Source organism: Archocentrus centrarchus, chromosome 7 (assembly GCF_007364275.1).
Source record: "Archocentrus centrarchus isolate MPI-CPG fArcCen1 chromosome 7, fArcCen1, whole genome shotgun sequence".
Classification (NCBI taxonomy): Eukaryota; Metazoa; Chordata; class Actinopteri; order Cichliformes; family Cichlidae; genus Archocentrus; species Archocentrus centrarchus.
In genome coordinates, this window is record NC_044352.1 from 34,761,684 (window position 1) to 34,788,598 (window position 26,915).

A 26,915-nucleotide genomic window follows, 5' to 3' on the forward strand; every position below is an offset into this window, starting at 1 on the left:
ATCGAGCGCGTTTGCGACAGTTTTATTTTGTAAAGGTGGTCCGGAAGTCTTACTCGTACTTTGCTGACGGAAGGAAACGACTCGAAATCGAAAGTTGGAGCTGCGATTAGCGCAATGAAAGCGGCCACCCGGTGACGGGCTGTTTGTCGTTGTAGTCTTAAATTAATTGTAAAGTAACATTTAACTGACTAAGCTCGAGTCTGTGCCGTGGCCGTCTGTTCCAGCCGGAAACATGGACTCGGACACTGAGGTGGAAGGGTGGGTGTTGTCATTTTGTAAATATCTCTACGGTGTCTCTGTGTGACTTTATGAGACAAGCAAAGTGTTTTCGATAGACACCTGCGATTACGTGACCTCTAAGTTTACTTTCCCAGTCGACTGCAGACTGCTTATACAGTTATAACAAAGTATTGACATTCATTTATTACTGCCATGGATGCACACAGTCATTTCGGCAGACTTCTTCCAACCTGACCTTATCGATCATCTATGCAGAGGGGTGACAAATTAAAAGAAAGACCTAAGTGCAGAAAATCCAAATGTAGCTGCATTAATGCTACAATTAAGTAATTAAAATCCTGCAAGGTTCAACACCCCAGCTGACTGTACCATGAGGACAGGAGTTAAAGCAAAAGAAATAAGTTGCGTTCATACAGTAAGCCGGAAAAAGGTTAAAAAGTACGCCGCTGTGACCGTGATTGGCTGTTTCATGTATCAGCTGTTTATTGCCTCTTTAGGGACAGAGGTGGGCCAACCGCCACGTGTCCCCGTATATTGGGTATCCTGGGATAGGCAGTTATGCTTAGGAACGTTCCTAACCGAGGAACCCGGAAGTATCTGCGTGGTAGCCGTAGAGCTGTTTGAATTCTCCAAATAAAAAAAAAAGAAAAAATGTTTATTGCGCCCTTTATTACCTTCTGTAGCACAGGTTGCTGTCGACCGTCCTTTTAAAAAGAAGAGGATATAATACACCATCCGACCATTCATGTAAACGAGCCACAAAACTGATAAAGTGATGCACATCATGCAAATGTTAATAAACGGTGTGTTTTCCTTTTAATGTCATAGCCTAATGTCATATATTTTGAATTTTCAGCAATAGGCTGAACATCACCCTGCTCGAAATAAAATCTGCTTCTTGTTGACTCCTTGTATTATGTCAAAAGAAGTAGATTTATATAAGCGCTCTAAATCAAGATTATCATCAATGTTAAAGTGTGTTAAAGTTTCTGTATAATTCAGTAATTTATTAGTAATGGCCATTTCTGTGTTGCAGCCTTTAGGATCATCATGAATTAATTTTTACTTTGGGTCAGCTGATACATGATGGAGCAAACAGACTGGACTCTGCACTACTGTGCTATTAGAAACTGTTCCACCACTTAAACCTGAAAACTGTGTGTAACAGCTGACCTGTATGATGAGTAGAAAAACACAAACCATTATTTACTGTCATCCTAAGCTGTCTGTGCGAAAATAAAAACACTGTTTCTGCGCCACGTGTGTAAATGTGCGCATGTTTTTTTTGTTGTTGTTTTCAGCAGGCACATAATTGTGGCATCATTAAAAGTTTGTGTTCTGTACTATAAGTAACACAAAAGTCGTTCAGTCTGTGCGCACTGGTGAGAAAAGACAGCTCAGTTAAGTTCTGCTCTGTTGCCCCAAATGCCAGAATAATGTAGGGTTAGGCTCTAAATATTTGGGGTGAGGATTGAACCTATATGTTTGTTTTCTTGATCATTCCAGCCTAGGTAGTCAAGTAATAAATTTCACCGGTTGTTCTGGTTTATATAACCTGCATAAAACAGCAGGGTAAGAACACTGCGGTGAAGTAAGATACACCTTTGTGGATCATCTTCTGGATGTTGTAGTTTCAATACAGCAGACATCTGGCATCACTTTCTGCAGGAGTCTAATGAAAGTGCAGTCAGATTCTCTGATCACCACGCTTCTCTGTTCCTGAAGGGGAAATTATGATTCAGCTGTTGTGTCTGTTTGCATATGTATTTGCCTATGGAGAGGGGTTTTCAAATAATGTGAAGTACTCCCGTACAGTCCTCCAAAATTCCAACTGCATGCTGCTCAACATAGATGATGCCCTGTGTTGTCAGAAGGAAGCAAAAATAAGTGTTACTCTTGCTTGTGTTGTTGTTGGTCCATCAGTCAGCCACAGAGATGAGCGAAGATATAACCTACAAACAGGTGGAATGAGAAACAGTGAAAAGCTGATTCTGGTCATCTGGACGTTTCAGTGAGAGAAATGTTTTGGTGATTTCTTCTGTCTCAGCTGACTGCAGGTTTCCCCATCCTTATAAACAGTACAGCTGCAAAATCACAGCAATTAGCACCACTGATTAACAATGAGCTGTGAGTTCAGTTTCATAATTGTTAATATGCAAATTGATCAGTGGCCTTGAGTGCCATTCACAGAGAGCTGGGGAATGTCTGCAATCACAGCACTGTGAAAGATGTACTCTAAGGCCTCCTCTTTAGTTCAGAGATGGCTGTTCCCTTTTCACATAAATGGCCTCCATTCTCCATTCAAGCCAGCGTTCCTTCCTGTCTTAGATGTGCACATCCTCATTGCTCAAAGAGTGGCCACAGGCCTGTAGGTGTAAATAGACTGCAAAATCCTGGCTGGTAGCTCATCTGTGTTGTGCCATCCACTCAGCCAGAGGCGGTTTGGTTTCCCCAATGTATAATTCATGGCAATCTTCTTAACACCATAGGAGCTGCAACGATTCATCGAGTAACTCGTTTCTAACTTGTTTCTCACTCAAAATGACTTAATATCATTCATGAGATATGTTTGACAGATGTTTCATAGATTACAGGTCAAAAAGTCATTTACACCCATCTAAATACAGCCAATCACATTTCTATCCTGATGGGAGTCATCTCCTCCAGGATGACAATGCCACCATCAGTAGGCTTTGAGAGCTCATTAAATGATTTAGTGAGGATGAAAATGAAGTGAATCATAAAATTTGACCTTCAATCACCCGATCTCAACCCAGCTGAACACCTGTGGGAGATTTTAGAGCAACATCTTAGACAGAGCGCTCTACTACAATCAGTCAATCAAAACAATATACGAGTGAGTGTCTCATATACGAATGGTGTTTATCCCTCCAGTGCCATTCCAGAAACTTGGAAAATCAAAGCCAAAAAGCACTGAAGACATTCTTTTAGTTTTTCCTTTAATTTGTCACTAATCTGTATATTCTTTTAACCAGAATGAGTAAAATTGGTCATCAGTTACTTATATGATTAATTTTTTAAAAAGTATCACACTCAGATTCATACTAATGCCTTCTTGTCCTTCACGCAGTATTTTGCAGAAAGGGGATGAGATGGAGGATGAGGAGAAGCACAGGTGGCAAAGGCCACCATCCAGCTATGGTTCGATGAAGAGTGAGAGTGATGACATGGAGGACACGGACAAAGAGGAGGAGAAGAAAGCTGTGAGCGTGGCCCCACAACTACCTGAACCAAGAGCTCCAGAGAAGACAGGGTACGTGGTCTTTGACATCAGTGGGTCTGAGTGTTTGGAAGTTTCATGTCACTGCAGACTTCTGTTTCACTGTCCGAGCTGCTGTTTGTTAGGAAGTGTACACAAGTTTTAGCTTAAGTGTGCTGTGAGTTTTTCACAATCAAGCTTGACTGCCAACATTATAGTTTCAGTTAATCGGCCACATTAAATGAAAGCCTCTCTACTGATTTAGCTACAGGAAATTTTGGACAGTCAGCATGATGCTCAGTAATACAGCTAAACACGCCTGTATTGATCCAGTACACTTGGTTTCCTGTTGGGGTGTTTATTTATGCACAGGGCACTGCAACCTACTGACCAATGGCAGTCACTTTACAGCAGCTCACCTCGTAAATGTCAACATTCTGATTCTTATTTTTAATGTTTTTCTGTTCGGGAATGCAAAGTATTGATAATAGGAAGTGACTGATAAGATGTTAAAGTGCTACAGCTTTCATTACTCTTGTTATTGTTGGCCAGGATACAGATGATTCGCTCGGCCTCTCCAGAGACCCTCTACACCATGACCACGCAGCAGACCAAACCCCCCGGAGCTGTTATCATTGATACCAGGTGGAACACACACACACACACACACACACGCGCGCGCGCGCATTTAAAATGTCAAGTGAAGCCAAGCATTAACAGTTTTAGTGGACTTCTTCTTTTATTCTCTTTCACATAGTTCCAATGGTGAATGTATATATTAAACATGGTTTCCTGATGCTCAGCCTTCCAACTGCACTAAGCCGTATACTATATTTAAAATATGACACAGCTGCCATGAAATCACACAGTGGTTTCTGAAGCTTCTGTTAGCGTTTGGCTGCCAGGTTGATTTTTTTAAGCCAGATGTGACCGTGTTTAGACGAAAGGGTTTGAGTGCTTTGTTATCAAACTGCATTTTATATACAGTGTCGCACAGGTACACTTACCAGCTAATTAGTGCTAAGTAACAAACTAATAAAACTCACCAAAACCTCACAGCAGGAAATATTTATCAGATAATTAAAGAATGCTCCAAAGAAGGATTATTTTATAATGTAAAGCATATAAAGCAACTCCAGCCGAGACCAAGAACAAAAATATGGAGGTTGAAATGGAAGTATTGAGCAGAATAGGTCAACTGTAACAGTCACAAAGTATCTGCTTCTTTCTTTTTTAGGAATAATTATTGTCAGTGTAGCAGTTGCAAAAATCTGTCATCTTTTAATATTCGCTGGAATTTTCCATTGATTGAAAATTTCACACAAAATGTTGAAAGCTGTAAAAATATCCAGTGTTGGATGAAGAATCCCGGCTGGTTTTAACTTTCCTTCAGAATACTACTTTTCATAGAGCTAAATGTATTTCACATAAAAAAACAAATCCAGTTGAAAAGCATTATACAAATGTGTATTATAGTTTGTTTAAAGTCTACAAAAATGGGCATTGCATAAGGCCGGAGGTGTCTTATATGTTTGCGATCAGTGTGTGCAGCAGCCTCTGACCCGACCCCTGTGCTTCCTGTTGTCTCTCAGGTCTTGTGATCTGGATCTTCCAGACGATGAATATTCGGATGAGGAAGGGGAAGAGGATGAAATTTTAATAACTAATTCTCCAGAACCACCTCAGCCCATTGAACCAGATGACCCGATGCCTGATGAGAATAGCCAGCCAGGCAGACTGCACCCAGAACAGGATCTGCCTCATATATTTAGGGTTGGTGCCTGCCTGTCTTTTTTTTAATGACCCAGCTGGTAAAATGGCAGGTGTTTTTGTTTCCATGTGGAACTTGATAAAAACACCTCTCGTCTGTGCTCTAAGTTTATAAAAATGCAGGAACCATTTTACATCTTGTCTCTTTTTTTGTGATTTGTCTGAGTTAGAGCTGCACAAAATCACAGAGAGCTGCTGATTAAGTTTGTCTGGACTTAATCGGTGGAATAAGGAATAAAGAACAGCTAATCAGTCCATCTGAGACGTTTATTTTTCATTCTTTTTGGCTTGTTCTGCGGTTCCTTATCAGGTTTCTGCTGGGTTTTTAAAAACGGTGCTTTTGTGGTTGTGCAGAGTCTCAGAGTCAGAGCCAGACCCCACCCAGGTGTTTTCGTTGTCACTCAAATGTAGGTACTTCTTTCGCCCCTAAAAACAGCCCTGACTGAAGTCCTGCAGAGGGGTTCCTGTAGTGGGAACATACATAACAGTTCAGGGTCGCCCGCCCTGCAGTGGAAAACAGTTCAACTCTTCAGTGTGCTGTACTGTTGCAACTTTGTATTGTTGTAATCTTAATACGTGACCCTTCTAACATTTCCCCAAGGCAGCATGTTTTCATAATGTGCTCTCTGTTTGTAGAATATCCAGGATACTCTGAGCCGGCTCTCCTGGGAAGAAATGATGAAGTTTAAGTCATGGTTTTATCAGTGGGAGCCAGAACTGAAGCTGAAGCAGATGCTGGACGGAGATATTCTTGACTTTGTAGACAAGCTCTTGGAGGTCCTTGGTGAGAAAAGACCGCTATGGCACACGCAGTGTGAATACTAGATGAGTGCTTGTTTATTTCACAGTGGGAAAAGTCATTGTTTTGTTAGTAAAGTACACAAGGACCAACACTTGGCGTGTGTACAGATGCTCACATTTTCACTGATTGTCTGTGTAGATTCTCAGTCATCCAGGTCATAGTAGTCTCTGGAGCTTGAAAAAGGCGACTGGACTTCTTTTTGTTTCTTGAAGACGTTTCACCTCTCATCTCTCATCTCATCCGTTTCACGGATGAGATGAAAGAAAAGAGGGAAATTAAAAGCAAAGAAAACTCTTGAGCCGAGCCTGAAGAAGGCCAAATTAGGCCGAAATATCGCGATGGCGGATCCGTTTCAAGCCTTTCGGATGAGAGGTGAAACGTCTTCAAGAAACAAAAAGAAGTCCAGTCGCCTTTTTCAAGCTCCAGAGATTTTCACTGATTGCTTACCTTTTTTATTTTGTATATAAACTCTGCTCTTCAGGCCAGGATCGTGCTCTGACACACACAATAACCAGTCTAGAAAATATCAACAAGAAGCCAGAGGCAGAGCAGCTATCAGAGAAGTGTAAGAGAGGTGAGTGGACATTATTCTAACGTGTGAGCTTTCACTGAGGGTGTGTGTTTGTGTGGATCTTAGATGTTTTGTCAAATATGGGGCTCTTTTGTATTTCTGTCCTTAACTGCTTCCAGCAGTGTGTGTTCATGTGTTGCGTTTCAAGAAAGGTCAAAGTGCAGCAGTTAGTGTACTTAGATCTTTTTTTATGCCTCAAGGCAAATGACATCCAATATCTCAGCCAATAGATTTTTGAAGTCTAATGAAAATTTCTTCAAACTTAAAAAAGGCCTAAGTGAATGTTAAAAAGGGTGAACTTTGACCCTGAGCCAGAGATGAAACTGTTTTAGCGATCAAACGCACCAAGACATCACAAAACCAGTTAGGGACATAACTCAATAACTCATTCACTATATGTGACAAACATTCACACATATGTCAAAGAGTATAAAATGAAATAACATTTTATATTCCAAAGGTCAAAGGTCAAGCCTCTGTGGTTACAGGGTGTCTAGTGGTCCTTAAAAATCCATCTGCTGCAAAGAGCTCCAAACAGGACAAAACACCAAGTACAGACAGGAAGACAGAAGTTAATGGATGCAGCAGCAGTGAAAAACAGCTTCTCTGTAACTTCCCCTGTGGGCTGCAGTGTACTGAACTGAATCCTGCAATGATCTAATTTTAGCTCTCTGCATTTAGGCAGCACACACCTGAAGACATGAATCTTTTCTGGTGAGAAGTCGCAGTCTGCGTGTTATTTTCTGACTTTTCTTTCTCCACCTCCAGCGTTGATGCGTTTCCGCCTGCAGCTGTCTTTAATCAGAAAACATCAAGTCATCCGCGAGGGAGTCATTCAAGCTGGAAAGCAGAATTTTCTAGACAAGGTCTTTGTGGAGCCTGAGATTTCCACCTGTGGTTATGGAGGAATTTACCCCACCCATAATTTGCGGCCACCTCCATCACCGGTCCCAGTCCCCAGCCCTGACACCTTTGTCAGATTGAACAATTTGATTCGACTAACCAAGGCAGACAGCACTCCGGTGAGGACCGTGTTGACCACAGGGCTCGCAGGAATTGGCATGTCTGTCTGTGTGGGAAAATTTTGCCTGGACTGGGCGGAACAGCGTGCCAATAAGGTGAGATTTGACAAAAGCATATTTTCAGTGGGAAAAGGACAGCAGCTGCACGAGGTCTAAAGAAAAAAACACAAAATCCCAGATGCCCCGCTTCACCCGGTCTGTTTACATTCCAGCCCTGTGAGATTAAAAAAATGAGGCCAGCTGCCAGAAACAGGTCCTCTAAAGGCCACTTGATGCTGGGTCTATAACTGAGTCAGTCCCCTTTGACTCTGATGTCAAAATGTCGTGTTTATAGCCTACTACTCAAAACCATTTTGGTTTTTAGATTCCTACTTTCATAACAGCTGCAAGGTGGGTGCATTTTTTTTAATGACTCATTCATGAGGACACTGGAGTTATGGGTGTGGCTGCTTTAGCTCTAATTATCAGGTGTGTGTGTTTGTAAAAACCTCTTTTGAAAAATGATTATTAGGATGTAACCCAGCATGAATTATGGACACTTTTTGATATTTTGAAGAACGTTGGTCACGTAAAATATTGTGTGAACATTACAGCTGTATCAACATTTTCCTTTGGATTTTGTATAAATTTTAATTAAAACTTTGTTGTGAGATGTGCGCTGCATGGACTGTACAAATGTTACATGAATAGCTGAAAGGTTTTGTTTTTGACTGGTGCATTTTTTTTGCTCAGGATCTTCAGTTTGTCATCAAACTTTCATTCCGAGCTTTGTGGATTCTGCGAAACAAACACCTCCCTGAGTCTCAGGAGATGTCAATCATGGAAATCATTGAATATTATAATTCTGACTGCAGCGAAATAAAGACTTTCCTGGAAGAGGAAAACTGTAAATTTCTCGTCATAATGGACTCGTTTGATCGGTACCAAGCTGCTTTGGACTGGGAGGTAAACCAATCCACTCACTCACACTGAGACCCATTCATATATTTGAATATCTCATATCTAAAAAGAAGGAAAAGAAACATCTGTATTCTGTCAAACTAATGACATAAATAATCAGATAATACAGATCAGAAACAGAGCATCAACAACATAGGCTAGAGAACGAGCTGCACGCTCATTGTATTCTCTGATTTGGACTGATCAGACTGCAGTAATAATTTCCATCCACCGTTTGCGTTTCCTGTCATACGGAGCGTAACTAGTGAGTATTCCAGAGATAAACGTGGCTCCTAATCTAACTCAGTCGCTGACTCGAGTCTGATGCATTTCTCTGTGCTTTCTTTTTCATGTCTCTCTCCAGAATGCTCCAGTAATAGATAACAATCACACCCCAGCACATCCTGATGTCCTGATTGTAAACATCATCCGAGGCACTGTGCTCCGCGGTGCCCGCCTCTGGATCCTGGGCAGACGGGCGGCTGTCTCACAGATACCTTCCAAGTTCATAGACGTGGTCACAGAAATACAGGGCTTTAAGTATGTGTGTTGATCGTTTCTTTGTCTGTCTTTACTTTTAGCATCTGTACCTTCTTATTGTTTCTGTCACCACGACATGCTGTAAACATGTTCACGTACTTCATCAGTTTCAGTGTGTTTGATCCATGACGTTTTCCCCCCGTTTTCTGCAGTGATGAGATGAAAGAACGCTACCTGACGAATCGCTGGCAGAGCAACACAGATATGGCCACAAAAGTCGTATCACATTTCAAGCGCCTTCCCATGCTCGTCATGGCCGCTCGCAACCCATTTGTCTGCTGGATGGTGGCCACAGTGTTTGAACGATGCTACCGTTACCGGGACTACGGAAGCAATCCTCCTAGACTGACACCGTTCTACGTCAACATTTTGATGGTCCAGATGAATCGAAGGCTGCAGTTTTACTATGAAAGGAGGGAAAATGATTTGGTAATGTGCATCTGTTTCCCAAAAGTCTCTAAACAGAGCTTCTGGTCCTACTGCACGTTTTTGTCCCATCTCACTAGTTTACGAGCTTTAGGAGAAAAAGAGCACCTTCTGTCCCTGGCATGTATTAAATTCCTGAAGGCTGAATTAGCGTGTCATATCTTCTTAAAAACATTTAGACCAGTGGTTGTCAAAGCTTTGATGACTGAGAGGCAATGTGTATAGTTAAGAGCCCCACAGGAAAAAATACACTAACCCATCCAGTTTTTTTAATCTCTTGGGGGGCTGGAACCTACCCCGGTGAGAGGTGGGGTACAGCCTGGACAGGTCTTCAGTCTACTGGATGAAAATGCACCCATCAAACGTTTATTTAGTAAACATTAAGCTGACAGAAGGCTTCCCTGACAGCACAAGAGACCCTACAGCGAGCTCATTACATTTCTAACCTTCCACACATTAGTGGGTATACAAGTAGTGTAATAAATGGCGGCTGGAGTGACCCATTATTTCCCATCGCGGCTGTGATAGAATTAGTAATCGGCGTTGACTCTGTAGGGTAGTTTGTAAATTATGGTTCTCCTTAGAGTAAAATAGAGCAGGGTATGCTTTAGGATGGGCCTACCTTGTGACTCACATGTTGCTACAGTATGAGCGTTCAGTGTCATGTGTTTCTTAAAATACCAAGATGGCAACAGCAAGAAAAAACTCATCTCAAGGCTTCAGAAAACAGAACTTCATTAACCAGTGACTGATGTCACAGTGGCTACATCCATCTTTTATACACAGCCTTTGTTTTTAAGTTCCAAGCTACAACATTAATATAATTTTCACGCAGAGCTTGTTTCTGTGCACCACATGGATGCTCAGTCAGACTGGGATTTGTATTGAGGTACTCAGTGTTGGTCACAATGTTACGGCAGCCGCAGAGTTTCTGTCTGGACCCAGTTCTTGTTCCTCCTCTGGTTTCTGCAGAAATGTCTGTTGCTGTTGTTTTTGTTGTTCTGATCATCATGAAACGTAGTGCTGCTGAAACACATAGACAAAAAAGCAGAAGTCCAGCTTTAAAAAGGTCCACAGCAAGAAGTCAAAGACAGTATGAAAAACTGGAAGTTAGAATCGCCAGCAGGAGTGACAAACTGGTTGCATATGCATTGGCTGGTAGTTTCTTTTTACTTGACTTCTATTTTACATTTGTTATTCCCTTTTAAATGTTCTAAAATAGAGTGAATGATATTTTAAATCTTTATTGAAACCACTGAACAGGCATTCACCACAGAACATTAGAGTCAGTGTGGGTTTTTTATGTTTTCTTGTCCTCTCTCTGCTCAGAAATGGTCGACTGAGGACAAGAACCTGGTGACAAAGCTGGGAAAGATGGCCCTGAAAATGCTGGAAAAGGATGTCAGTGTGTTCTATGTGGACGATGTGAAGGAGCACGGTCTGAATTTGACCGAGGTGGCCGTGTTGTGTGGCATGTGCACCGAGCTTCCCACTCCAGCTGCAGACGGGAGGATGGTGTACTCCTTTATTCACTTCACCTTCCAGGTAAAACTTTTGTTTGTTTGTTTGTTTGTTTTAAACTCAGTTTCTGACTCATAAGTTCACGTCAGAGTTCCCTGTTACTCTGACATGAACCGGAGGAGCCAGTGTGCTCAGAGGGAGATGCCCAAAAAAACAAAGTGCTTTTGTTTATTTATTTAAAAATCAGTAACTTAAACTGCTGAAAATAATTGTATGCTTTAACATCAGAGTCACTGCCGTAAATAGAGTGAAGTTAGGACAACTCAAGAACATGCCTCGTTCTTCTTACATAATATACCAAACACACCCTCCCAATTTAGTGGTCTGTGTAACCTGTGAACCCATCTGTTGGGTGCTCTGTTTCAGTGTATTTGAAATAATATTTCATCAATGATTTTATTTCGTTTGAGTAATTTAAGGTGATTTTCAAAAAGGGAATAGAACAGTGTGAAATGAAAGTGTGCATATTTTATTCTTGGGCTATGGTGGAGTAGTTTTGGATGGTTACAATAAGCTCCTTATTTATCTTGGACTGGACCTCGGTGCCGTGCCTCAGTTCATCCTCTGGATGAAAGAAACTCTTTTCGATGCCTTCCCGTTCCCTTTAAGTGACCCTTTCTGATTGCAGGTTTGAGCATTATGTGCTAACAGCCGGTGCTTTGAGTGCTCATGTAGAGTAGAAAAGTGCTGTATTAGAACCAGTCCATTTAGCTGTGTGCCTGAGATGAGCATATTAACGATATCCACTTTCATTGACATCATACAGATCCAAGAATTGCTTCTGGCTTCCAGGGATTACTTGTGCATACACTAACCTCATTGTTTGAAACTTTGGTGAAGTTTAATATGAGAATCCACTTTTGGAGCGGGATATATATGACAGAAAATAAGGAAAAGCGTAGTAGGGCCACTTTAGCTACTCTCAGAAACGCTGTGAAACACAAACCTGTGCTGCTCCATGAAAATATTCAGTTTTGCAGAGATCTAGTTTTACGACGCTCCAGAAGAATCCTTAAAAAATCACTCTGTGTCTTCCCTCCTGCAGGAGTTCATGGCTGCTTTGTATGTCTTCACAATGTTTCGCGCAGAGGAGAAGAACATCCTGGACTCTGGGACTTTGTACATGCCCAAGATCTTTACATCCAAAGAACAAACCAAATCAATCGCAGGCCTGATCCAGTGTGCTTTGGCGCGAACCTTTAACGCCCCGAGGAGTCAATATGACATCTTCCTGCGCTTTCTGTGCGGCCTGCTTTCCCCAGACTGCCATGACAATCAGCTCTGCGGATACCTCTTCCGCCAGAACTCCCCTAAAGTGGGAGGACTAGATCAAGCACAGCGGCTGCTGGAGCAGACCATCGAGAAGGCTCCACCTAACAAGGTGGAGAACTTGAAGGAGTGCCTTAGAGAGATGATACAGAAGGACGAGTGACTCAACTCTACATGAGGTCAAGAAAACAGCTCGACGTAATGGAGAAAAGGAGAAGATCACATTTCAGTCATCATAGAATTCTTAGAAGTCTTATCAGAATGGAATGAACATTAAACTGTTTCTTATTTGGATTGTAACATCAAACCAGACAAGCTCAAATGTTTTTATGAGTTCCAGTGGAGTGGACTTTATGCAGTACTACATCATGTTTGTCGAGTTTCACACACAGCACTAATAAAATTTATTTAAACAGTGGATTTTACTTCGTTTAGTGGCCATTTCCCAGCATCTGACTTTATTTCCTTCTAACTTAATGCACGGGGGACTGATATTGTTAATTTGCAGATTAGTGAAATAGAAACATCTGCAAAAATAATTTTAATGAGTTCAAATTGAAAGGTTGTGTTTACATTTCTTTAGTTAATTTCAGTGCAGTTTTATTAATAGGACACCAGTTCACTGCAACAAAAACAGAAACTATGGGAGAGAGAAGACATGCAGTAACTGATTATAAACACATGAGGAGTGAAAAGACAGTGAAGAAGTGCCCAGTGCATCACTGGAGGTCTCCCAGCAGCTGGAACGTATAGCAGCCAAACAGGGTCACCTAATCCAGCCCTGACTATAAACTGAAGCCTAAAGTAAAGAGGGTTTCTATCTCTTGAAATCAAACTGGCATCTGTTTCCACAGGGGACGCCCTGAGAGGGGCCTGGCAGCCTCCCATTCTATGTGAATGCCAGCCAGAAAAATTATCTCAGTGTTTCTGAGATTTTTAGAGAACTCTGAAAATACAGGACTAAAAGTAGAACCTTAATATGACAAAGATCTTCATTTAGCCTGGAAAAAAGAGTTTTTTTGCTCTATAAAAAGTCCCCCGTAAAGCTTATTATTCAGCACTGATTGAAGGAAAATAAGAACCCCAGGTTTGTTTTCAGCACTGTAGCCAAGATGACAGAGTCAGAGCTCTGTAGACCCAAGTACCTTAACACAGATACAAGCACTTTGGTTTCTCACAAGCACGGAGTGCTGATAGTGGGACAAACAGGACGCATTTCTTGACATGCATACATCCCCCTGTCTCACTGTAAATTTCTCTAAAGTTTATTATCTGCTTATAAAAAAGAAAATAGCATACTATTCTTTGTCTAAGTCTATTTGCAGTGTTAATATTATGTTATCATCACCCCAAAACTAATAAAAAAAATGCTGCTATGAATAATACCTCTGTGAAGAATAGTGTTCATTGCTGCCTGTTACTGGGAAATTCAGCTGTGTGGATATTTTGTTGGATATTCTTTATGATGTTGCAGAATTGTACTACCTGATATAGTGTTTGTGTTATTGCGTCTGCCCACGACACAAACTGCAGTGCAGCGCAACAACAACACAAACTGCAGCCTGCAAGATGATCATTAAATATAGCAAACAAAAGTTCACAGAAAACAAACAAGAACACTCGAAACCAGCAGCTGTTCCTAATGAACCACTTCATCTGTGATGGTATTATGTAACACTGTGAACCCATAGACGGTCGTTGAATAGTTCATACTAACTTAATTAACCGTAGTGTGTGAAGAAGACTTCCCATTTACAAACCACTGCAGTGCAGTACCTTTAATACCTATAGTATGCTCTAATCTCTGTAATAAAATGTTATGGTCAACAGTATCAAAAGCTGCACTGAGGTCCAACAAGACAAGCACAGAGATGAGTCCACTGTCAGAGGCTGTAAGAAGATCATTGGTAACCTTCACTAATGCTGTTTCTGTACTGTGATGAATTCTGAAACCTGACTGAAACTCTTCAAATAAACCGTTCCTCTGCAGATGATCAGTTAGCTGTTTTACAACTACTCTTTCAAGAATCTTTGAGAGAAAAGGAAGGTTGGAGATTGGCCTATAATTAGCTAAGACAGCTGGGTCACTGATGAACACCTTAAAAGCCTGTGGTATGTAGCCCATTAATAGAGATAGATTGATCATACTTAAGATCAAAGCATTAATTAATGGAAGGACTTCTTTGAGCAGTCTTGTAGGAATGGGGTCTAACAGACATGATGTTTGGACGAGTTATTGACTTTAACTCAGAAAGGTCAATCAGAGGGAAAGAATCTAAATAAATATCAGCAGTATCAAAAGTAGCTGAACATGAAGATAAGTCTTTGAGATGGTTATGAATAATTTCTCTAATTGTTAAAATTCCTGAAGTCATTACTAGTTAAAGCGCTGCCAGCAGAACAAGGAGAGCTTCGGTCTGGAGGATCCGGAGCCGCGCCAAGTTAACGTCGCCAAATGCTGGAGAAGTTACGCCCAGTGCCCTGCTGCGCTCGGCCTTCCTCCTCCACAGACCGCAGCTGTCGTCTATTCCAAAGGTGAGTGACACCTCTGTTCCACTCTATCGTCACATAAGTTCATATGTTGCTTTTATTTGTTTTCCGTTAGTTTACGTGCAAACTCCGTTTTAGCAATTCTGTGGTTTCTGCTGTGAGCGACATTTTAACGAGACGTTGTAAAATTACAAAACAATAAAAGCCTTAGAGCACTAAAGATGGTCTTAACCATCGACCTTTGCTTTGACTGTGAAACTTAGCCTTTTATATCAACACGTATTTTGGGGGTTTTGGTCAAGTTTTCCTGCTGGAGTGCAGGATGGCGCAGCGTCATTTATCCGTCTGCTCCCTTTCTCCTCCTCTTCTTTCAGTCTTTCTCTCCGTCTGTCTGCAGATGTCTCTGAGTGAGAAAAGCAACGAGGAGCTCGGCAGATTGCTTTCTGAGTATGGCATCAAACATGGACCCATAGTCGGTATGTAAAACACAATGACAGCGTGTTTGCACATGAGAGTCGTACTGCAACGAATAACACGAAAACCAGTTCCTTCATACTGGAAGTGCACGAACTACAGGAGCGTTACCTCTCGGATAAATATAGTTTGGAAAACGTTGCTTAAACTGCATTATAAAAATGATAACTGACAGTGTTCATGGGAAATGAAATAATACATTTAGTAAAATAACATGTCAACAAAAGATGGCGTTGATGGAGGACATTCTAAGTGTTCATAAGTAGGAATGTCATCTCCGTTTTTGTCAGCCATCTCTCCTAATCGAGCATGTACAGCCAGCATGGCGGTTCATCCTCGGGCTACGATTATTTTACGGACAGTAACTGAACTGTGACGGATTGTGACCCGGAGTTACAACATCACTGAGGTCCTGGTTTCTGTTCTTGGCTCAGTATGATGTCAGTGATAATCATCTAAGGCACAGCTCTGGCTGTTGTTTAAACTATCTTCCTGCGAGGGGCAGCCAATCAGAGGAAAGTTTGCTTAAGGGAAGGTAGAGGCACTAAAACAGCTGGATTCACACAAAGAAATAAATGTGCACCAAGGCCCAGAATAATTGTCTTTGTAAACAAATTACAAGTAGTAATTTATTCATTTGCGCGTTTAATTTATTCAAATAAATAAATACGTCTGTTTTTGTTAGGATACTGATGTTGGTGTTTTTGTGTGAACGCAGACTCCACTCGGAAACTGTACGAGAGCAAGCTTGGAAAAGCGATGGCACAGGCTCCAGTGAAGACGTCCTCTGATAAGACCTACTACAGAGAGGAAGGTACGAAGCTCTGCACTCTGCTCAAAGTGGCACTTTATTGTTGACTAGAAGCTCACAGTGTTTCACACTTTGTAAAGATTTGTCATCTAGAATTATGATTTGGACTCTAAACACAAGACCTGCTGTCAATGAGTTATTTTCTCAGTTAAATCCCCAGGTGACGTCTTAACATCTCTTTGTTCAGCCAGCAATCCAAAAATGATCAACTCCTTAAAACTGTTAAACTTCTTTTTGGGAGAAAATGTTAGGTTAAAAGTTTAAAACAAATGGGAGTGTTTGTTTTTGCAGCTTGAAACATAGTTTGAAACAAAGTTGGCCATCAATATTATGTATGAATATTATGTATCAATAATGTAATGATACCGTTCAGTATAGAATCAACATAATACTTCCTCAGGTCAGCGTGACGCAAACTGTGACAGAAGTCTGTTTCTAGGCACTCGGTAAAGGTAATCTAGACATAAGATGAACATTCTGTCAGCTCACTGGTGGTTTTCAGCTGTAGCGTGATAATGTGGCAAATACCTAACAGAAAAATGCAGATTTACAACTAATACATAATGTCAAATAAACACATAGCAGACGTCATCAAATTCCCCATTCAAACCAAAGAAACTGCTCTCCAAATGGTCGCAACATATATTCTGAGGCTCTGCAGTACATTCACGTGTGGATAAACAGACATGTATGATCTCAGTATTATGAGCAATTATTATTAACAAAAAAATTAACAATAACAAAGGAAGGTAGTCATCCCAGAGAAAGGTGCACACATAATTTTCTTCCATTTTGTTTGTTCCAATTTGTTAGACGTTTCCCATAATAGCTGCACAGGTCTATTAAATAATGAGGCAAAGAGGTACAGCTTCATTGCTCTGACCTCTGCAGGTCTCTTGGACAGTGGAACCGGCAATGATGCAGCTGAAGCCGGGTCCCTGGACAGTTCAACAAAGCTTATGAAATCCAGAAGCCTGAGTCCTTAGTGTTGAGTGCTGACAGAAAGGGAGCAGCGTTAAGCCTTAATTATACTCTGCTGTGGACATGGACAGCTGGAGACACGATAGCTGAGAAATCATTCCTGTTATATATATTTTTTTGAAGTAGGCTGCCTGGAGCGTGTGTGTAATTCAAGATGCACTGTGATGTAAACTCTCTATGGACAGCTGTTTTTTGTGACCGCGTGGACAAAAAGCAGGCAGGCATGTGGACGTTCTTGTGGACCCTCCAGATCTGATGATGAAATTCATACTAAGACCCAGCAGGGCCCTGGCAGACTCGCACATGCAGAAAGTATAATCAAGCCTTTACTTTGTGCAGTTTTAAAGCTGAAGCTGCACTGATTTCCCTGATGGCTCATTGAAGTTTATCTGGAAAATGTGCTTGATTTTACTGGACAGAATTAATTTATTTCATGCTTGAAAATCAATAGGTCAGAGCTTTGCTTGCTGACTGTACGTGCTTTTCTTTGTCAGTAAGAATGTTTCTCCAGGAGCTCTGCTTTTTCTTGTAAAACATCCTCGGTTAACGCTACGATGATATAAGTAAAAGACATTAAAAGTCTCAAGAGTTTCAGTTCCTGGTTAAATAAAAAATAATTAAAATGTCAGAACAGGCTAAAAATAGGACATTTCATGATGTAATATCAGTAAAACTAGTTGAATGAGCCACAGATTTGGACAGCACCATGTCAAAGGACGGTGAAAAAATTGTTTCATCTCTGATCTTTTGCTGCTGTCTCCCAGGATTTAGATCGGGCCCATTCTTAAACACATGGATTATGATTGGGTGAAGTACGGTGCCCAGCAGTCTGAACTAATTATAATTATTGTGATGTTTGGTGGTGATGTGCAGCTCCTACTCCGCCCTCTTCCTTTCTGTGTCATCCACATTTGTGAATTTGAAGTTTGAATTACAGAAAAACCTCAGCAGTGATTATGACAGGTCTGTGTGAAAAGGTCAGCCACACACTTCAACACCAGGAGCTCGCGCTATCAAAATGCCACCTTCTCTACACGCTCTATAATCTGACAATTCATAATCTATTAATGAATCTGATCATGTTTATAGGTCAGATTAATTAATCTGATCACGTTTATAGGTGGGGCAGCACGGTGGTTAGCACTGCTGCCTCACAGTTAGAATACCAACTAGATGGCCTGGGTTCGATTCCACCTTGGCCCGAGCCTCTCTCTCTCTGTGTGGAGTTTGCATGTTTGCATGTCTGCATGGGTTTCCTCCCACAGTCCTAAGACATGCACTTACTGGGGTTAGGTTAATTGGAAACTCTAAATTGCTCATAGGTGTGGATGTTGTCTGTCTCTCTGTGTTGGCCCTGCGACAGGCTGGTGACCTGTACAGGTGTACCCTGCCTCTCGCCCTATGTCAGCTGGGATAGGCTCCAGCCCCCGCGTGACCCTGAACAGGATAAGCAGAAGTGAATGGATGGATGTTTATAGGTGGGCAGCACGGTGGCGTGGTACTGCCTCACAGCTAGAAGGACATCTAGAAGGCCTGGGTTCAATTCCACCTTGGGCCAAACTTTGTGGAGTTTGCATGTTGTCTGCGTGGGTTTCCAAAGACATGAAGTTACTGGTTAGTTGGTCACTCTAAATTGTCCGTAGGTCTATCTGTCTCTCAGTGTTAGCCCTGTGACAGGGTGTACCCTGCCTCTTGCCCCATGACAGCTGGGATAGGCTCCCACGACCCTGAACAGGATAAGTGGAAGAGAATGGATGGATGTTTAAAGGTGTAATTATTGATTGGAGTTAATAATTGTATGGGTTGTGTCAGTAAGGGGCTAATATGTTTCTTGTTTGTTTGTTTTTTACAGAGGAAGTAACCTACGTCACGTACCACAATGCAGTGAGTCCTGATTGTCTGTTCATTCCTTTGTTTTTGTGCCAACTCCTCGTCTACTCTGGAAAAAGAGAATAATCTCACAAATACTCCTGCTTTCATTTCCACAGGCTAAACACGAGCACTCTGCCAACGTGTGAGTACTGTTGTAACACACACAGAAAAGCACAGTTAAAGATCCCGATTAACCTGTTGGGGAGCAGAAACCTGTTCTCGCTCTCTCTCTTTTTTTTTTTTTAGCTCTGCAATGCAGTGGTGTTAGATTAGATTAGATTAGATTAGATTAGATTAGATTAGATTAGATTAAACTTTATTAATCCCTTTGGGAGGGTTCCGTCAGGGAAATTAAAGTTCCAGTAGCGCTTTTTACATTATAGTCACACAAGCAGAGATATAGTTGGAAATATAGTCATACAAGAATGTACAGTCAGAAATATACAGAATATACAAGAATATACAGTCAGAAATATACAGTCAGGAATATACAGTCAGAAATATACAGTCAGGAATATACAGTCAGGAATATACAGTCAGAAATATACAGTCAGGAATATACAGTCAGGAATATACAGAATATACAAGAATATACAATCAGAAAATATACAGTCAGAAATATACAGTCAGGAATATACAGTCAGGAATATACAAGCAAAGAATAAATAGATAAATAATAAGCAAAGACACAACAAGACAAAGAAGATCTAAGATGTCAGACAGCTGAGGTAATACTTGCACATTGATATTATTCATTGTCCAGTACTGTTTTACATTACATTGTGGTTATGGTCAGGCTCAGGCTGCCCCCCCCCACTGTCCTCCTGTTGCCCCTCCTCCCCCCTAAAGAGGAGTTGTACAGTCTGATGGCGTGAGGGACAAAGGAGTTTTTCAGTCTGTTGGTCCTACACTTGGGAAGCAGCTTGGGAGGGTTTATTTTATTTCTTTTTTAATCAGAGTAAAACTATTACATGTCTAACACTAATTTTAGCTAGAAAGCTTTTGTTTATGGTTGTGTTATAAATCAAGCTGAACCTTTTCCTTTTCACCGTTGTGCTTTGCTCCTCTTTCTAAGCTAAAAGTCATTCACATTTAGTTCATCTGAAGCTAATATGACTATAGGAGAGCCTTTGGTCAAAAAGATCTATCTAGAGAAGTAAAAGTCTCTGGAGCTTGAAAAAGGCGACTGGACTTCTTTTTGTTTCTTGAAGACGTTTCACCTCTCATCCGAAAGGCTTCTTCAGTTCTCAACCAAATGGTGGAGAGACCCAGGTATTTAAACCCCTGTGGGCGTAGTCCCCTGGAGGTGGTTATGACCCTCTATTGATCATGTGCGTGAACACATGTGCCCAGGTGTGAAGGGGGCGTGGGTCATATTTAATCAGTGGTTTCAGTTGAAACAAAAAGAAGTCCAGTCGCCTTTTTCAAGCTCCAGAGACTACTATGACCTGGATGACTGAGAATCTACACAGACATATTGCCTTGCACTTTGGGAGGAACACCCTTCAATTGGTGCGGGAGTATGAAAGGGACTCAAGAAAGCTAGCGGACTACAGGAACCACCTTCGTTTCAACTTGAGATGCAGACAGTCCAGACTGGTTCCCAAGAGTTTGCACCTTGGGTCCACAGTAAAAGGACATAGAGCTGACCAAATTCTATGGAGAGCACAGAACCACCTTTTAAGTGAAAGGATAAGACAGGTCCATTTCACCATAGATGCACTCCAGAACAAAATCCACCAGACGCAGCAGAAACTCTCATCACTCTTACCTCACACCATCGCAGAAGAAGTTTCTACATTTGTGGACAAAGCCCAGCTCGCACAACACATCAAAGGCAAGGAAAGACAACTACGTAAATTTCAAACTCTGCAAACCAAGGCATACCATTCATCTGTTAACAAACAGGACGACACGATAAGCAATGGAAACCAAGGAAAGTGGGTGAAGAACCTATCAGACAGGGTCCTCACCAAACCAGAAGAAAATGTGCTAGCCAAAGGACTCAACTTTGCCATAGCCCCACAACAGCTTCCTATAGTAGACCTCATCACAGCAACAGAAACCGCTATAAGAAATAACAAACTTTCTCATCCTGTAGCAGAACAGATCAGGATGAAAGTTTCAGCCACTCTTTCCAGTGCAAGACTTCCTCCATCCAACCTCACCATTCAGGAGAAGAAGGCCATCACAGCCCTAAGCAAGGATCAAAACATCACCATACTGCCAGCCGACAAGGGGAGGTGCACGGTTGTGCTGAATTCATCGGATTACCACAACAAAATTACTACACTCCTCAGTGACAACAATACTTATGAGGTCTTGAGACGTGATCCCACAAGCAACTACAAGAAAAAAGTTGTTTGCTGCCTGCAACAACTTGAAAAGGAAAAAGCCATTGACCGCCCCACTTACTACCGCCTGTACCCTGGAGAAGCCACTCCATGCATTTATGGACTCCCAAAGATCCACAAAGAAGGAGTCCCACTTCGACCCATTATCAGCAGTATAAACTCGGTCACCTACAACATTTCCAAACACCTCGCCACCATCTTATCACCGCTTGTTGGCATCACACCCCACCACATTGAAAACTCTACAGATTTTACTAACAAGGTCCAGAATCTTGTACTGGATCCAGATGAAACCATGGTGTCCTTTGATGTGGTTTCACTTTTCACTTGCATACCTACAACTGAGGCAGTGGAGACCGTCAGAAGACGACTACAGGAAGACGATTCCTTACTGAACAGAACCAGCTTCACCCCAGATCAGATTTGTGCACTTTTAGATCTCTGCCTTACCACAACATATTTTAAATACAATGATGGATTCTACAGACAGAAGCATGGATGTGCCATGGGCTCCCCAGTGTCTCCCATTGTAGCCAACCTTTACATGGAGGAAGTGGAAAGTAAAGCTCTTGGTTCTTTCAAAGGGATGGCACCTAGCCACTGGTACAGATATGTAGATGACACCTGGGTCAAAATCAAAACCCAAGAAGTAGAAGCCTTCACTCGTCACATTAACTCAGTGGATAAATACATACGTTTTACCAGGGAGGACACCAGAGATAACAAGTTACCATTCCTGGACTGTGCGGTGCTTATCGAGGAAGATGGAAGCCTCAACATTGAAGTTTACCGGAAGCCCACACACACAGACCAGTATCTCCTCTTTGACTCCCACCACCCTCTGGAACACAAACTTGGGGTGATCAGGACCCTACAACACCGTGCGGAAAGTGTTCCCTCTAAGGCAGAAGGGAAGCATAAGGAACACACACACATTAAGAAAGCCCTCAAAACATGTGGTTACCCCAACTGGGCCTTCATCAAATCAGCTAAGATGCACAGGAATGAAGGCCAAACACAAACTACAGAGAATGGGAAGGACAAGAGGAACAACATTGTCATCCCATATGTGGCAGGCTTGTCAGAGAAACTCAGAAGAATTTTCTCCAAGCATGACATCTCAGTATACTTCAAACCAAGTCACACCCTAAGACAAAAACTGGTTCATCCCAAGGACAAACCCGCCAAACACAAGATCAGCGATGTAGTGTATGCTGTTCAGTGCAGTGAAGAGTGCTCGGACCTCTACATTGGTGAAACCAAACAGCCTCTTCACAAACGAATGGCACAACATAGAAGAGCCACCTCGACAGGACAAGATTCAGCAGTACATCTGCATCTGAAGGAAAAAGGGCACTCTTTTGAGGATGCCAATGTCCACATTTTGGACAGGGAAAACAGATGGTTTGAAAGAGGAGTGAAAGAAGCCATCTATGTCCACTGTGAACAACCATCATTGAACAGAGGAGGTGGATTACGTCACCAACTTTCCCCCGCTTACAGTGCTGTCCTGAGCTCCCTTCCCAGACGTCTCAACCCCCATTCACACCTTTGTTCCAGTGACCTCAATAGGCCACAGGAAACAATGGAGCGGAGTCCTAAATTGGTTTCAACTGAAACCACTGATTAAATATGACCCACGCCCCCTTCACACCTGGGCACATGTGTTCACGCACATGATCAATAGAGGGTCATAACCACCTCCAGGGGACTACGCCCACAGGGGTTTAAATACCTGGGTCTCTCCACCATTTGGTTGAGAACTGAAGAAGCCTTTCGGATGAGAGGTGAAACGTCTTCAAGAAACAAAAAGAAGTCCAGTCGCCTTTTTCAAGCTCCAGAGACTACTATGACCTGGATGACTGAGAATCTACACAGACTAGAGAAGTAAAACACACAAGATCTCTGCAGGTCAACTTGTGTAAGAAGTAGGGTTTAATCCCGGGATCCGGGATTCCCGGGAAATGCGATCAGAACCATTTCCCGTTTCCCGGGAAACGTTAGACGGGAAACCGGGAAAAAAGTCGCGCGCGTCGATTTGACTTTCAGAAAGAAAAGAAAGCTTCAGAATGTTAAATTTAAGGAAATATTGAGAGAAGGGTTCGTTTAATGCGAAAAGCATTACTCTTCATTTCAGGCACGTTCAGCCTCCGTTTAAGGCTTCAGCCTTCATCTCAAGCGTTTTAATAGAGGTATTACACAGTTGTACTTTTTTCCTCTTTAATTTGTTAAAATCGTAGGCAATGTGTTTACCCTAAGGTATTTTGTATTATATAATTTTATATTATTATATATTGTTATATTGCAGTATATAGCCTATAAAATATGCCTGCCCTGAACAATAAAGAAATATCTGTTTAACTTCGAGTGTTTCTTTTCCTCGTTTGCAGCCGCTTACTAACAATCATGAATTAGGATGCGGGCCTAATGTGTGAAGAAAGTATCATGAAATAGATTGCTTTAACATATTTCGCTTTTAAAATGGAGTTGAGTAAAATGTATATTTTTTAGGCTATAAGGATTGGCCAGTTTTTCAATAGACGATTCACAGCGAACCTACTTTAACCCTCAGACACGGTGTTATAAATTTGCTGTTGCCAGAATGGCAATGACCAAGTCGTAGTGCATTACTCAAGGCCCTGTGTTATGCCATATTATAGTGTAGTACGGTAGTTAACTTTTCAATGACTATTACAGCGTTCCACTGGTGGAGATATAGCGCAACAGATGTCGCCACGACAGCGTGGCTGAGCCTTTATCAATGCTGTGGAGATGAACCGTATTGTTTTGCACCAGCAGTTGTAAAATATCTTGGTATAATTCCATGTACAATGGAGGAATATTCTAATTATATTTGTTAAGGGAGTGTTGAGGAACGATACAACACCGCATAGCTCGAGCACTCGAATGTCGAGATGTAGGTTTTATTGCATTAATCAAGCCAACGTTGCCCCCTACTGGGCATAACAGGACATAGCTGGAAAGCTACATCTACAATATCACAATAGGTTAAGGCCGACACAGGCTACAGAAGGCCTAATTAAAATAAAAAATAAATAAACTTTTTCCCGGGATTCCCGGGAAATGGCTCGTCATTTCCCGGGATTTGATTCATGTCATTTTCGGGAAAAATATTAAACCCTAGTAAGAAGTTCACCTGAGGTCTCCGCCCCATTCTGCTTTCAGCAGTACTGTTAGCTGTTGGCTTTGACTTTCTCTCACTTACCGTTTGGCTACAGTGTAAATCTCTCAAGGACTCCACCTGGGTCATTTTCAGCTCCATCTGCAGCTGTAGACACCTGGCACTGGAGGTGGACTGACCTCTTTTCTGAACAGAGCCTAACGCCCTACAGGAATATTAACTGTGAAAAGTTAACATTTAAGTTCATGAACTGTATTCTGTTTGTTAAGTTAATGAATAGTTGTGATTTGAGATTGCAATATTGACTAAAAATAATTGCAATCTTTGCTATAATCAGGCGGTCTTAACAGCTATCCGGCTAATGTTTATAGATGCTGAGGTTGGGTGATTTCCATAATCCAGTGGTCAATAACACATATCACGATGATGTGGCTAGGATTAACATGCACAATTTAAGGCAGCACTGTCCACCCTTTACAATGCATACTATGAGGCCCAAATGAAAACAACACTACTCTCCTTGTAATGAAGAGACACACCATCGAGTTCATGTCCCACATCCAGCATTAAGAGAAAGAATGTAAGCTGGCCCAGTGGTAGAGCTTCATTCACATGCAGCACTGAATGATTTAGCCTGCTGTTTGTGACCAGGGGATGGATATCAGCTGAACACTCAAAAAGATTTACCTATTTTCTGTCCTATTAACTCCATTACTCTGTTTTCATTTAGGTAAAAAGGCTCAACTCTTCCAGGGTTAGTGCTAAATTTGGAAAATCATTGCTTTTTAAAATTACAATAAATAATGAGGACCGGCCATGTCAAAATGACATGGTATATTTATGCGACTCACCAGCCCAGTAATCCCTAAACCAGAGACTGTGTTTGGTTTTTTTCTCACACCACAGTAAAGGGACTGTCTTTGGTTTCTGGACTGTTGTTCAGACAAAACAAGGACTATGAAGATGATTGTGTTATTATTTTGCAAGCACTATTAGGTATTTTTTCATTTTAAAGATTAGCTATAACTGTACCATGACCTGCTGTTATGTTTTTGCACACATGAAACAGAACAATGAAGAAGTAATTGAACTTGCTGAAAAATGCCAAACTTTCAAACATTATTTCTTCAAAAACCTAGTTGTAAGTGCATCATTTCTGAATGTAATCTGAAAAAGACTGATGATTTATTTCATTCATTTTTTTAATTTGCCTTGATTATAATTTGACTGTTTCAGACTTTTTTTGAATGAGTCCCAGGAAGGTGCATGCATGTGTATGCAGAAATGCAGACATTAAACTAAAGAGAAGCTGATTAAATTTAATATGAATCTCATATTAATGATAATATGGATTTGTTGCATTAATGGTAAAACAAGATTCACATTGATTGGCAAGCTATTGGTGATTCTCACATTAGAAGGCATTGTTTACTATTCCACCATTAGAGGTGGCTGTGGCTCAGGAGGTAGAGCTGGTCGTCTACAAATCAGAAGGTTGCTGGTTTGATTCCTGGCTACTCCAGTCTGCGTGTTAAAGTATCCTTTGACAAGATCCTGAACTCTGAGTTGCTCCCAGTGCCTTCATCAGTGTGATGTGTGCGTGAATGTTAGATAGAATGCACTTAGATGTGGAAGTGTAGAAAAACAGTGTGTGTTTAAAGTGCTTTTTGAGTGCTTGAGTAAAAAAGTGCTATTAAAGAACCAGTCCATTTACAATTTAATTGTTCACTGTTAAAAAAAAAAAAAAGAACTAAATATGGTTTATTTAACTCTCAGTTTACCATTAAATATTGACAATCATGACACCAAAATCGGATTCGAGGGATAGAGCAGGATAAGGATGTTTGTAGCAACTAACTTGCTGCACAGTAAAACTGAAATGTAAATGGACTCGTTCTTATATAGCGCTTTTCTACTCTGAGCGCTTATACAACATGTTTACCCCATTCACACAAGCACTTCCATGATTAACTAAGCTAAGTGCTTGTTTTTAATCTAACATTCACGCTCCAACAGTTGCATCGCAGAGCAACTTTGGGTAAAGTATCTTGCCCAAGGAAACATTGGCACACAGCCTGGAGTAGCCAGGAATCAAACCGCCGACCTTCCAATCAGTAGGTGACCTGCTCTACCTCCTGAGCTACAGGCACCCCACGACTGTTTAAGAAAGACTTCCAGGGTTAGTAGACTTATTAAGAAAGCACTAGACATGTGGGTAACATTAGCAGTGCTTACTCAAGCCTTGTGGTTTCACATGCATGCCTGTACTTGTTATGCATTCCTCTGATTGAGTAGTTTAAAACCTGTTTATTTTGGACAGCCCACAGACAACTGCATTTTCATTTTCTTTATAAAATTCTCTCAAACTGTGCATCATGTTCCGCATTTCCATGGAATTAAAACTGAAAGGCTAGAACGGCAGATCGTCTGTAACAACCTAGATGTCAGTAATTTATCTGCATTTTGTGTCA

At 41.4% G+C, this 26,915-nt stretch overlaps 1 protein-coding gene across 1 annotated transcript; it reads left to right on the plus strand.

Annotated features, from left to right (window-relative positions):
• The first annotated feature begins 73 nt into the window (after window positions 1-73).
• Window positions 74-13,705, plus strand: LOC115783710 (protein NLRC3-like). Its single transcript, XM_030734660.1, has 12 exons — window positions 74-258; window positions 3,332-3,514; window positions 4,013-4,105; window positions 5,053-5,233; window positions 5,867-6,014; window positions 6,514-6,606; window positions 7,372-7,721; window positions 8,358-8,570; window positions 8,929-9,104; window positions 9,257-9,533; window positions 10,860-11,075; window positions 12,097-13,705. Exons 1-12 carry the CDS (start codon window positions 233-235, stop codon window positions 12,481-12,483), a joined length of 2,343 nt encoding a protein of 780 aa, XP_030590520.1. The 5' UTR covers window positions 74-232; the 3' UTR covers window positions 12,484-13,705.
• The last annotated feature ends 13,210 nt before the right edge of the window (window positions 13,706-26,915 follow it).

Coding starts and splice junctions, on each gene's coding strand:
- LOC115783710 (XM_030734660.1), top strand. CDS start 233: ATGGACTCGGACACTGAGGTGGAAGG. Junction 5,234..5,866: donor ATCTGCCTCATATATTTAGG/GTTGGTGCCTGC, acceptor CTCTGTTTGTAG/AATATCCAGGATACTCTGAG. Junction 6,607..7,371: donor ATCAGAGAAGTGTAAGAGAG/GTGAGTGGACAT, acceptor CTCCACCTCCAG/CGTTGATGCGTTTCCGCCTG.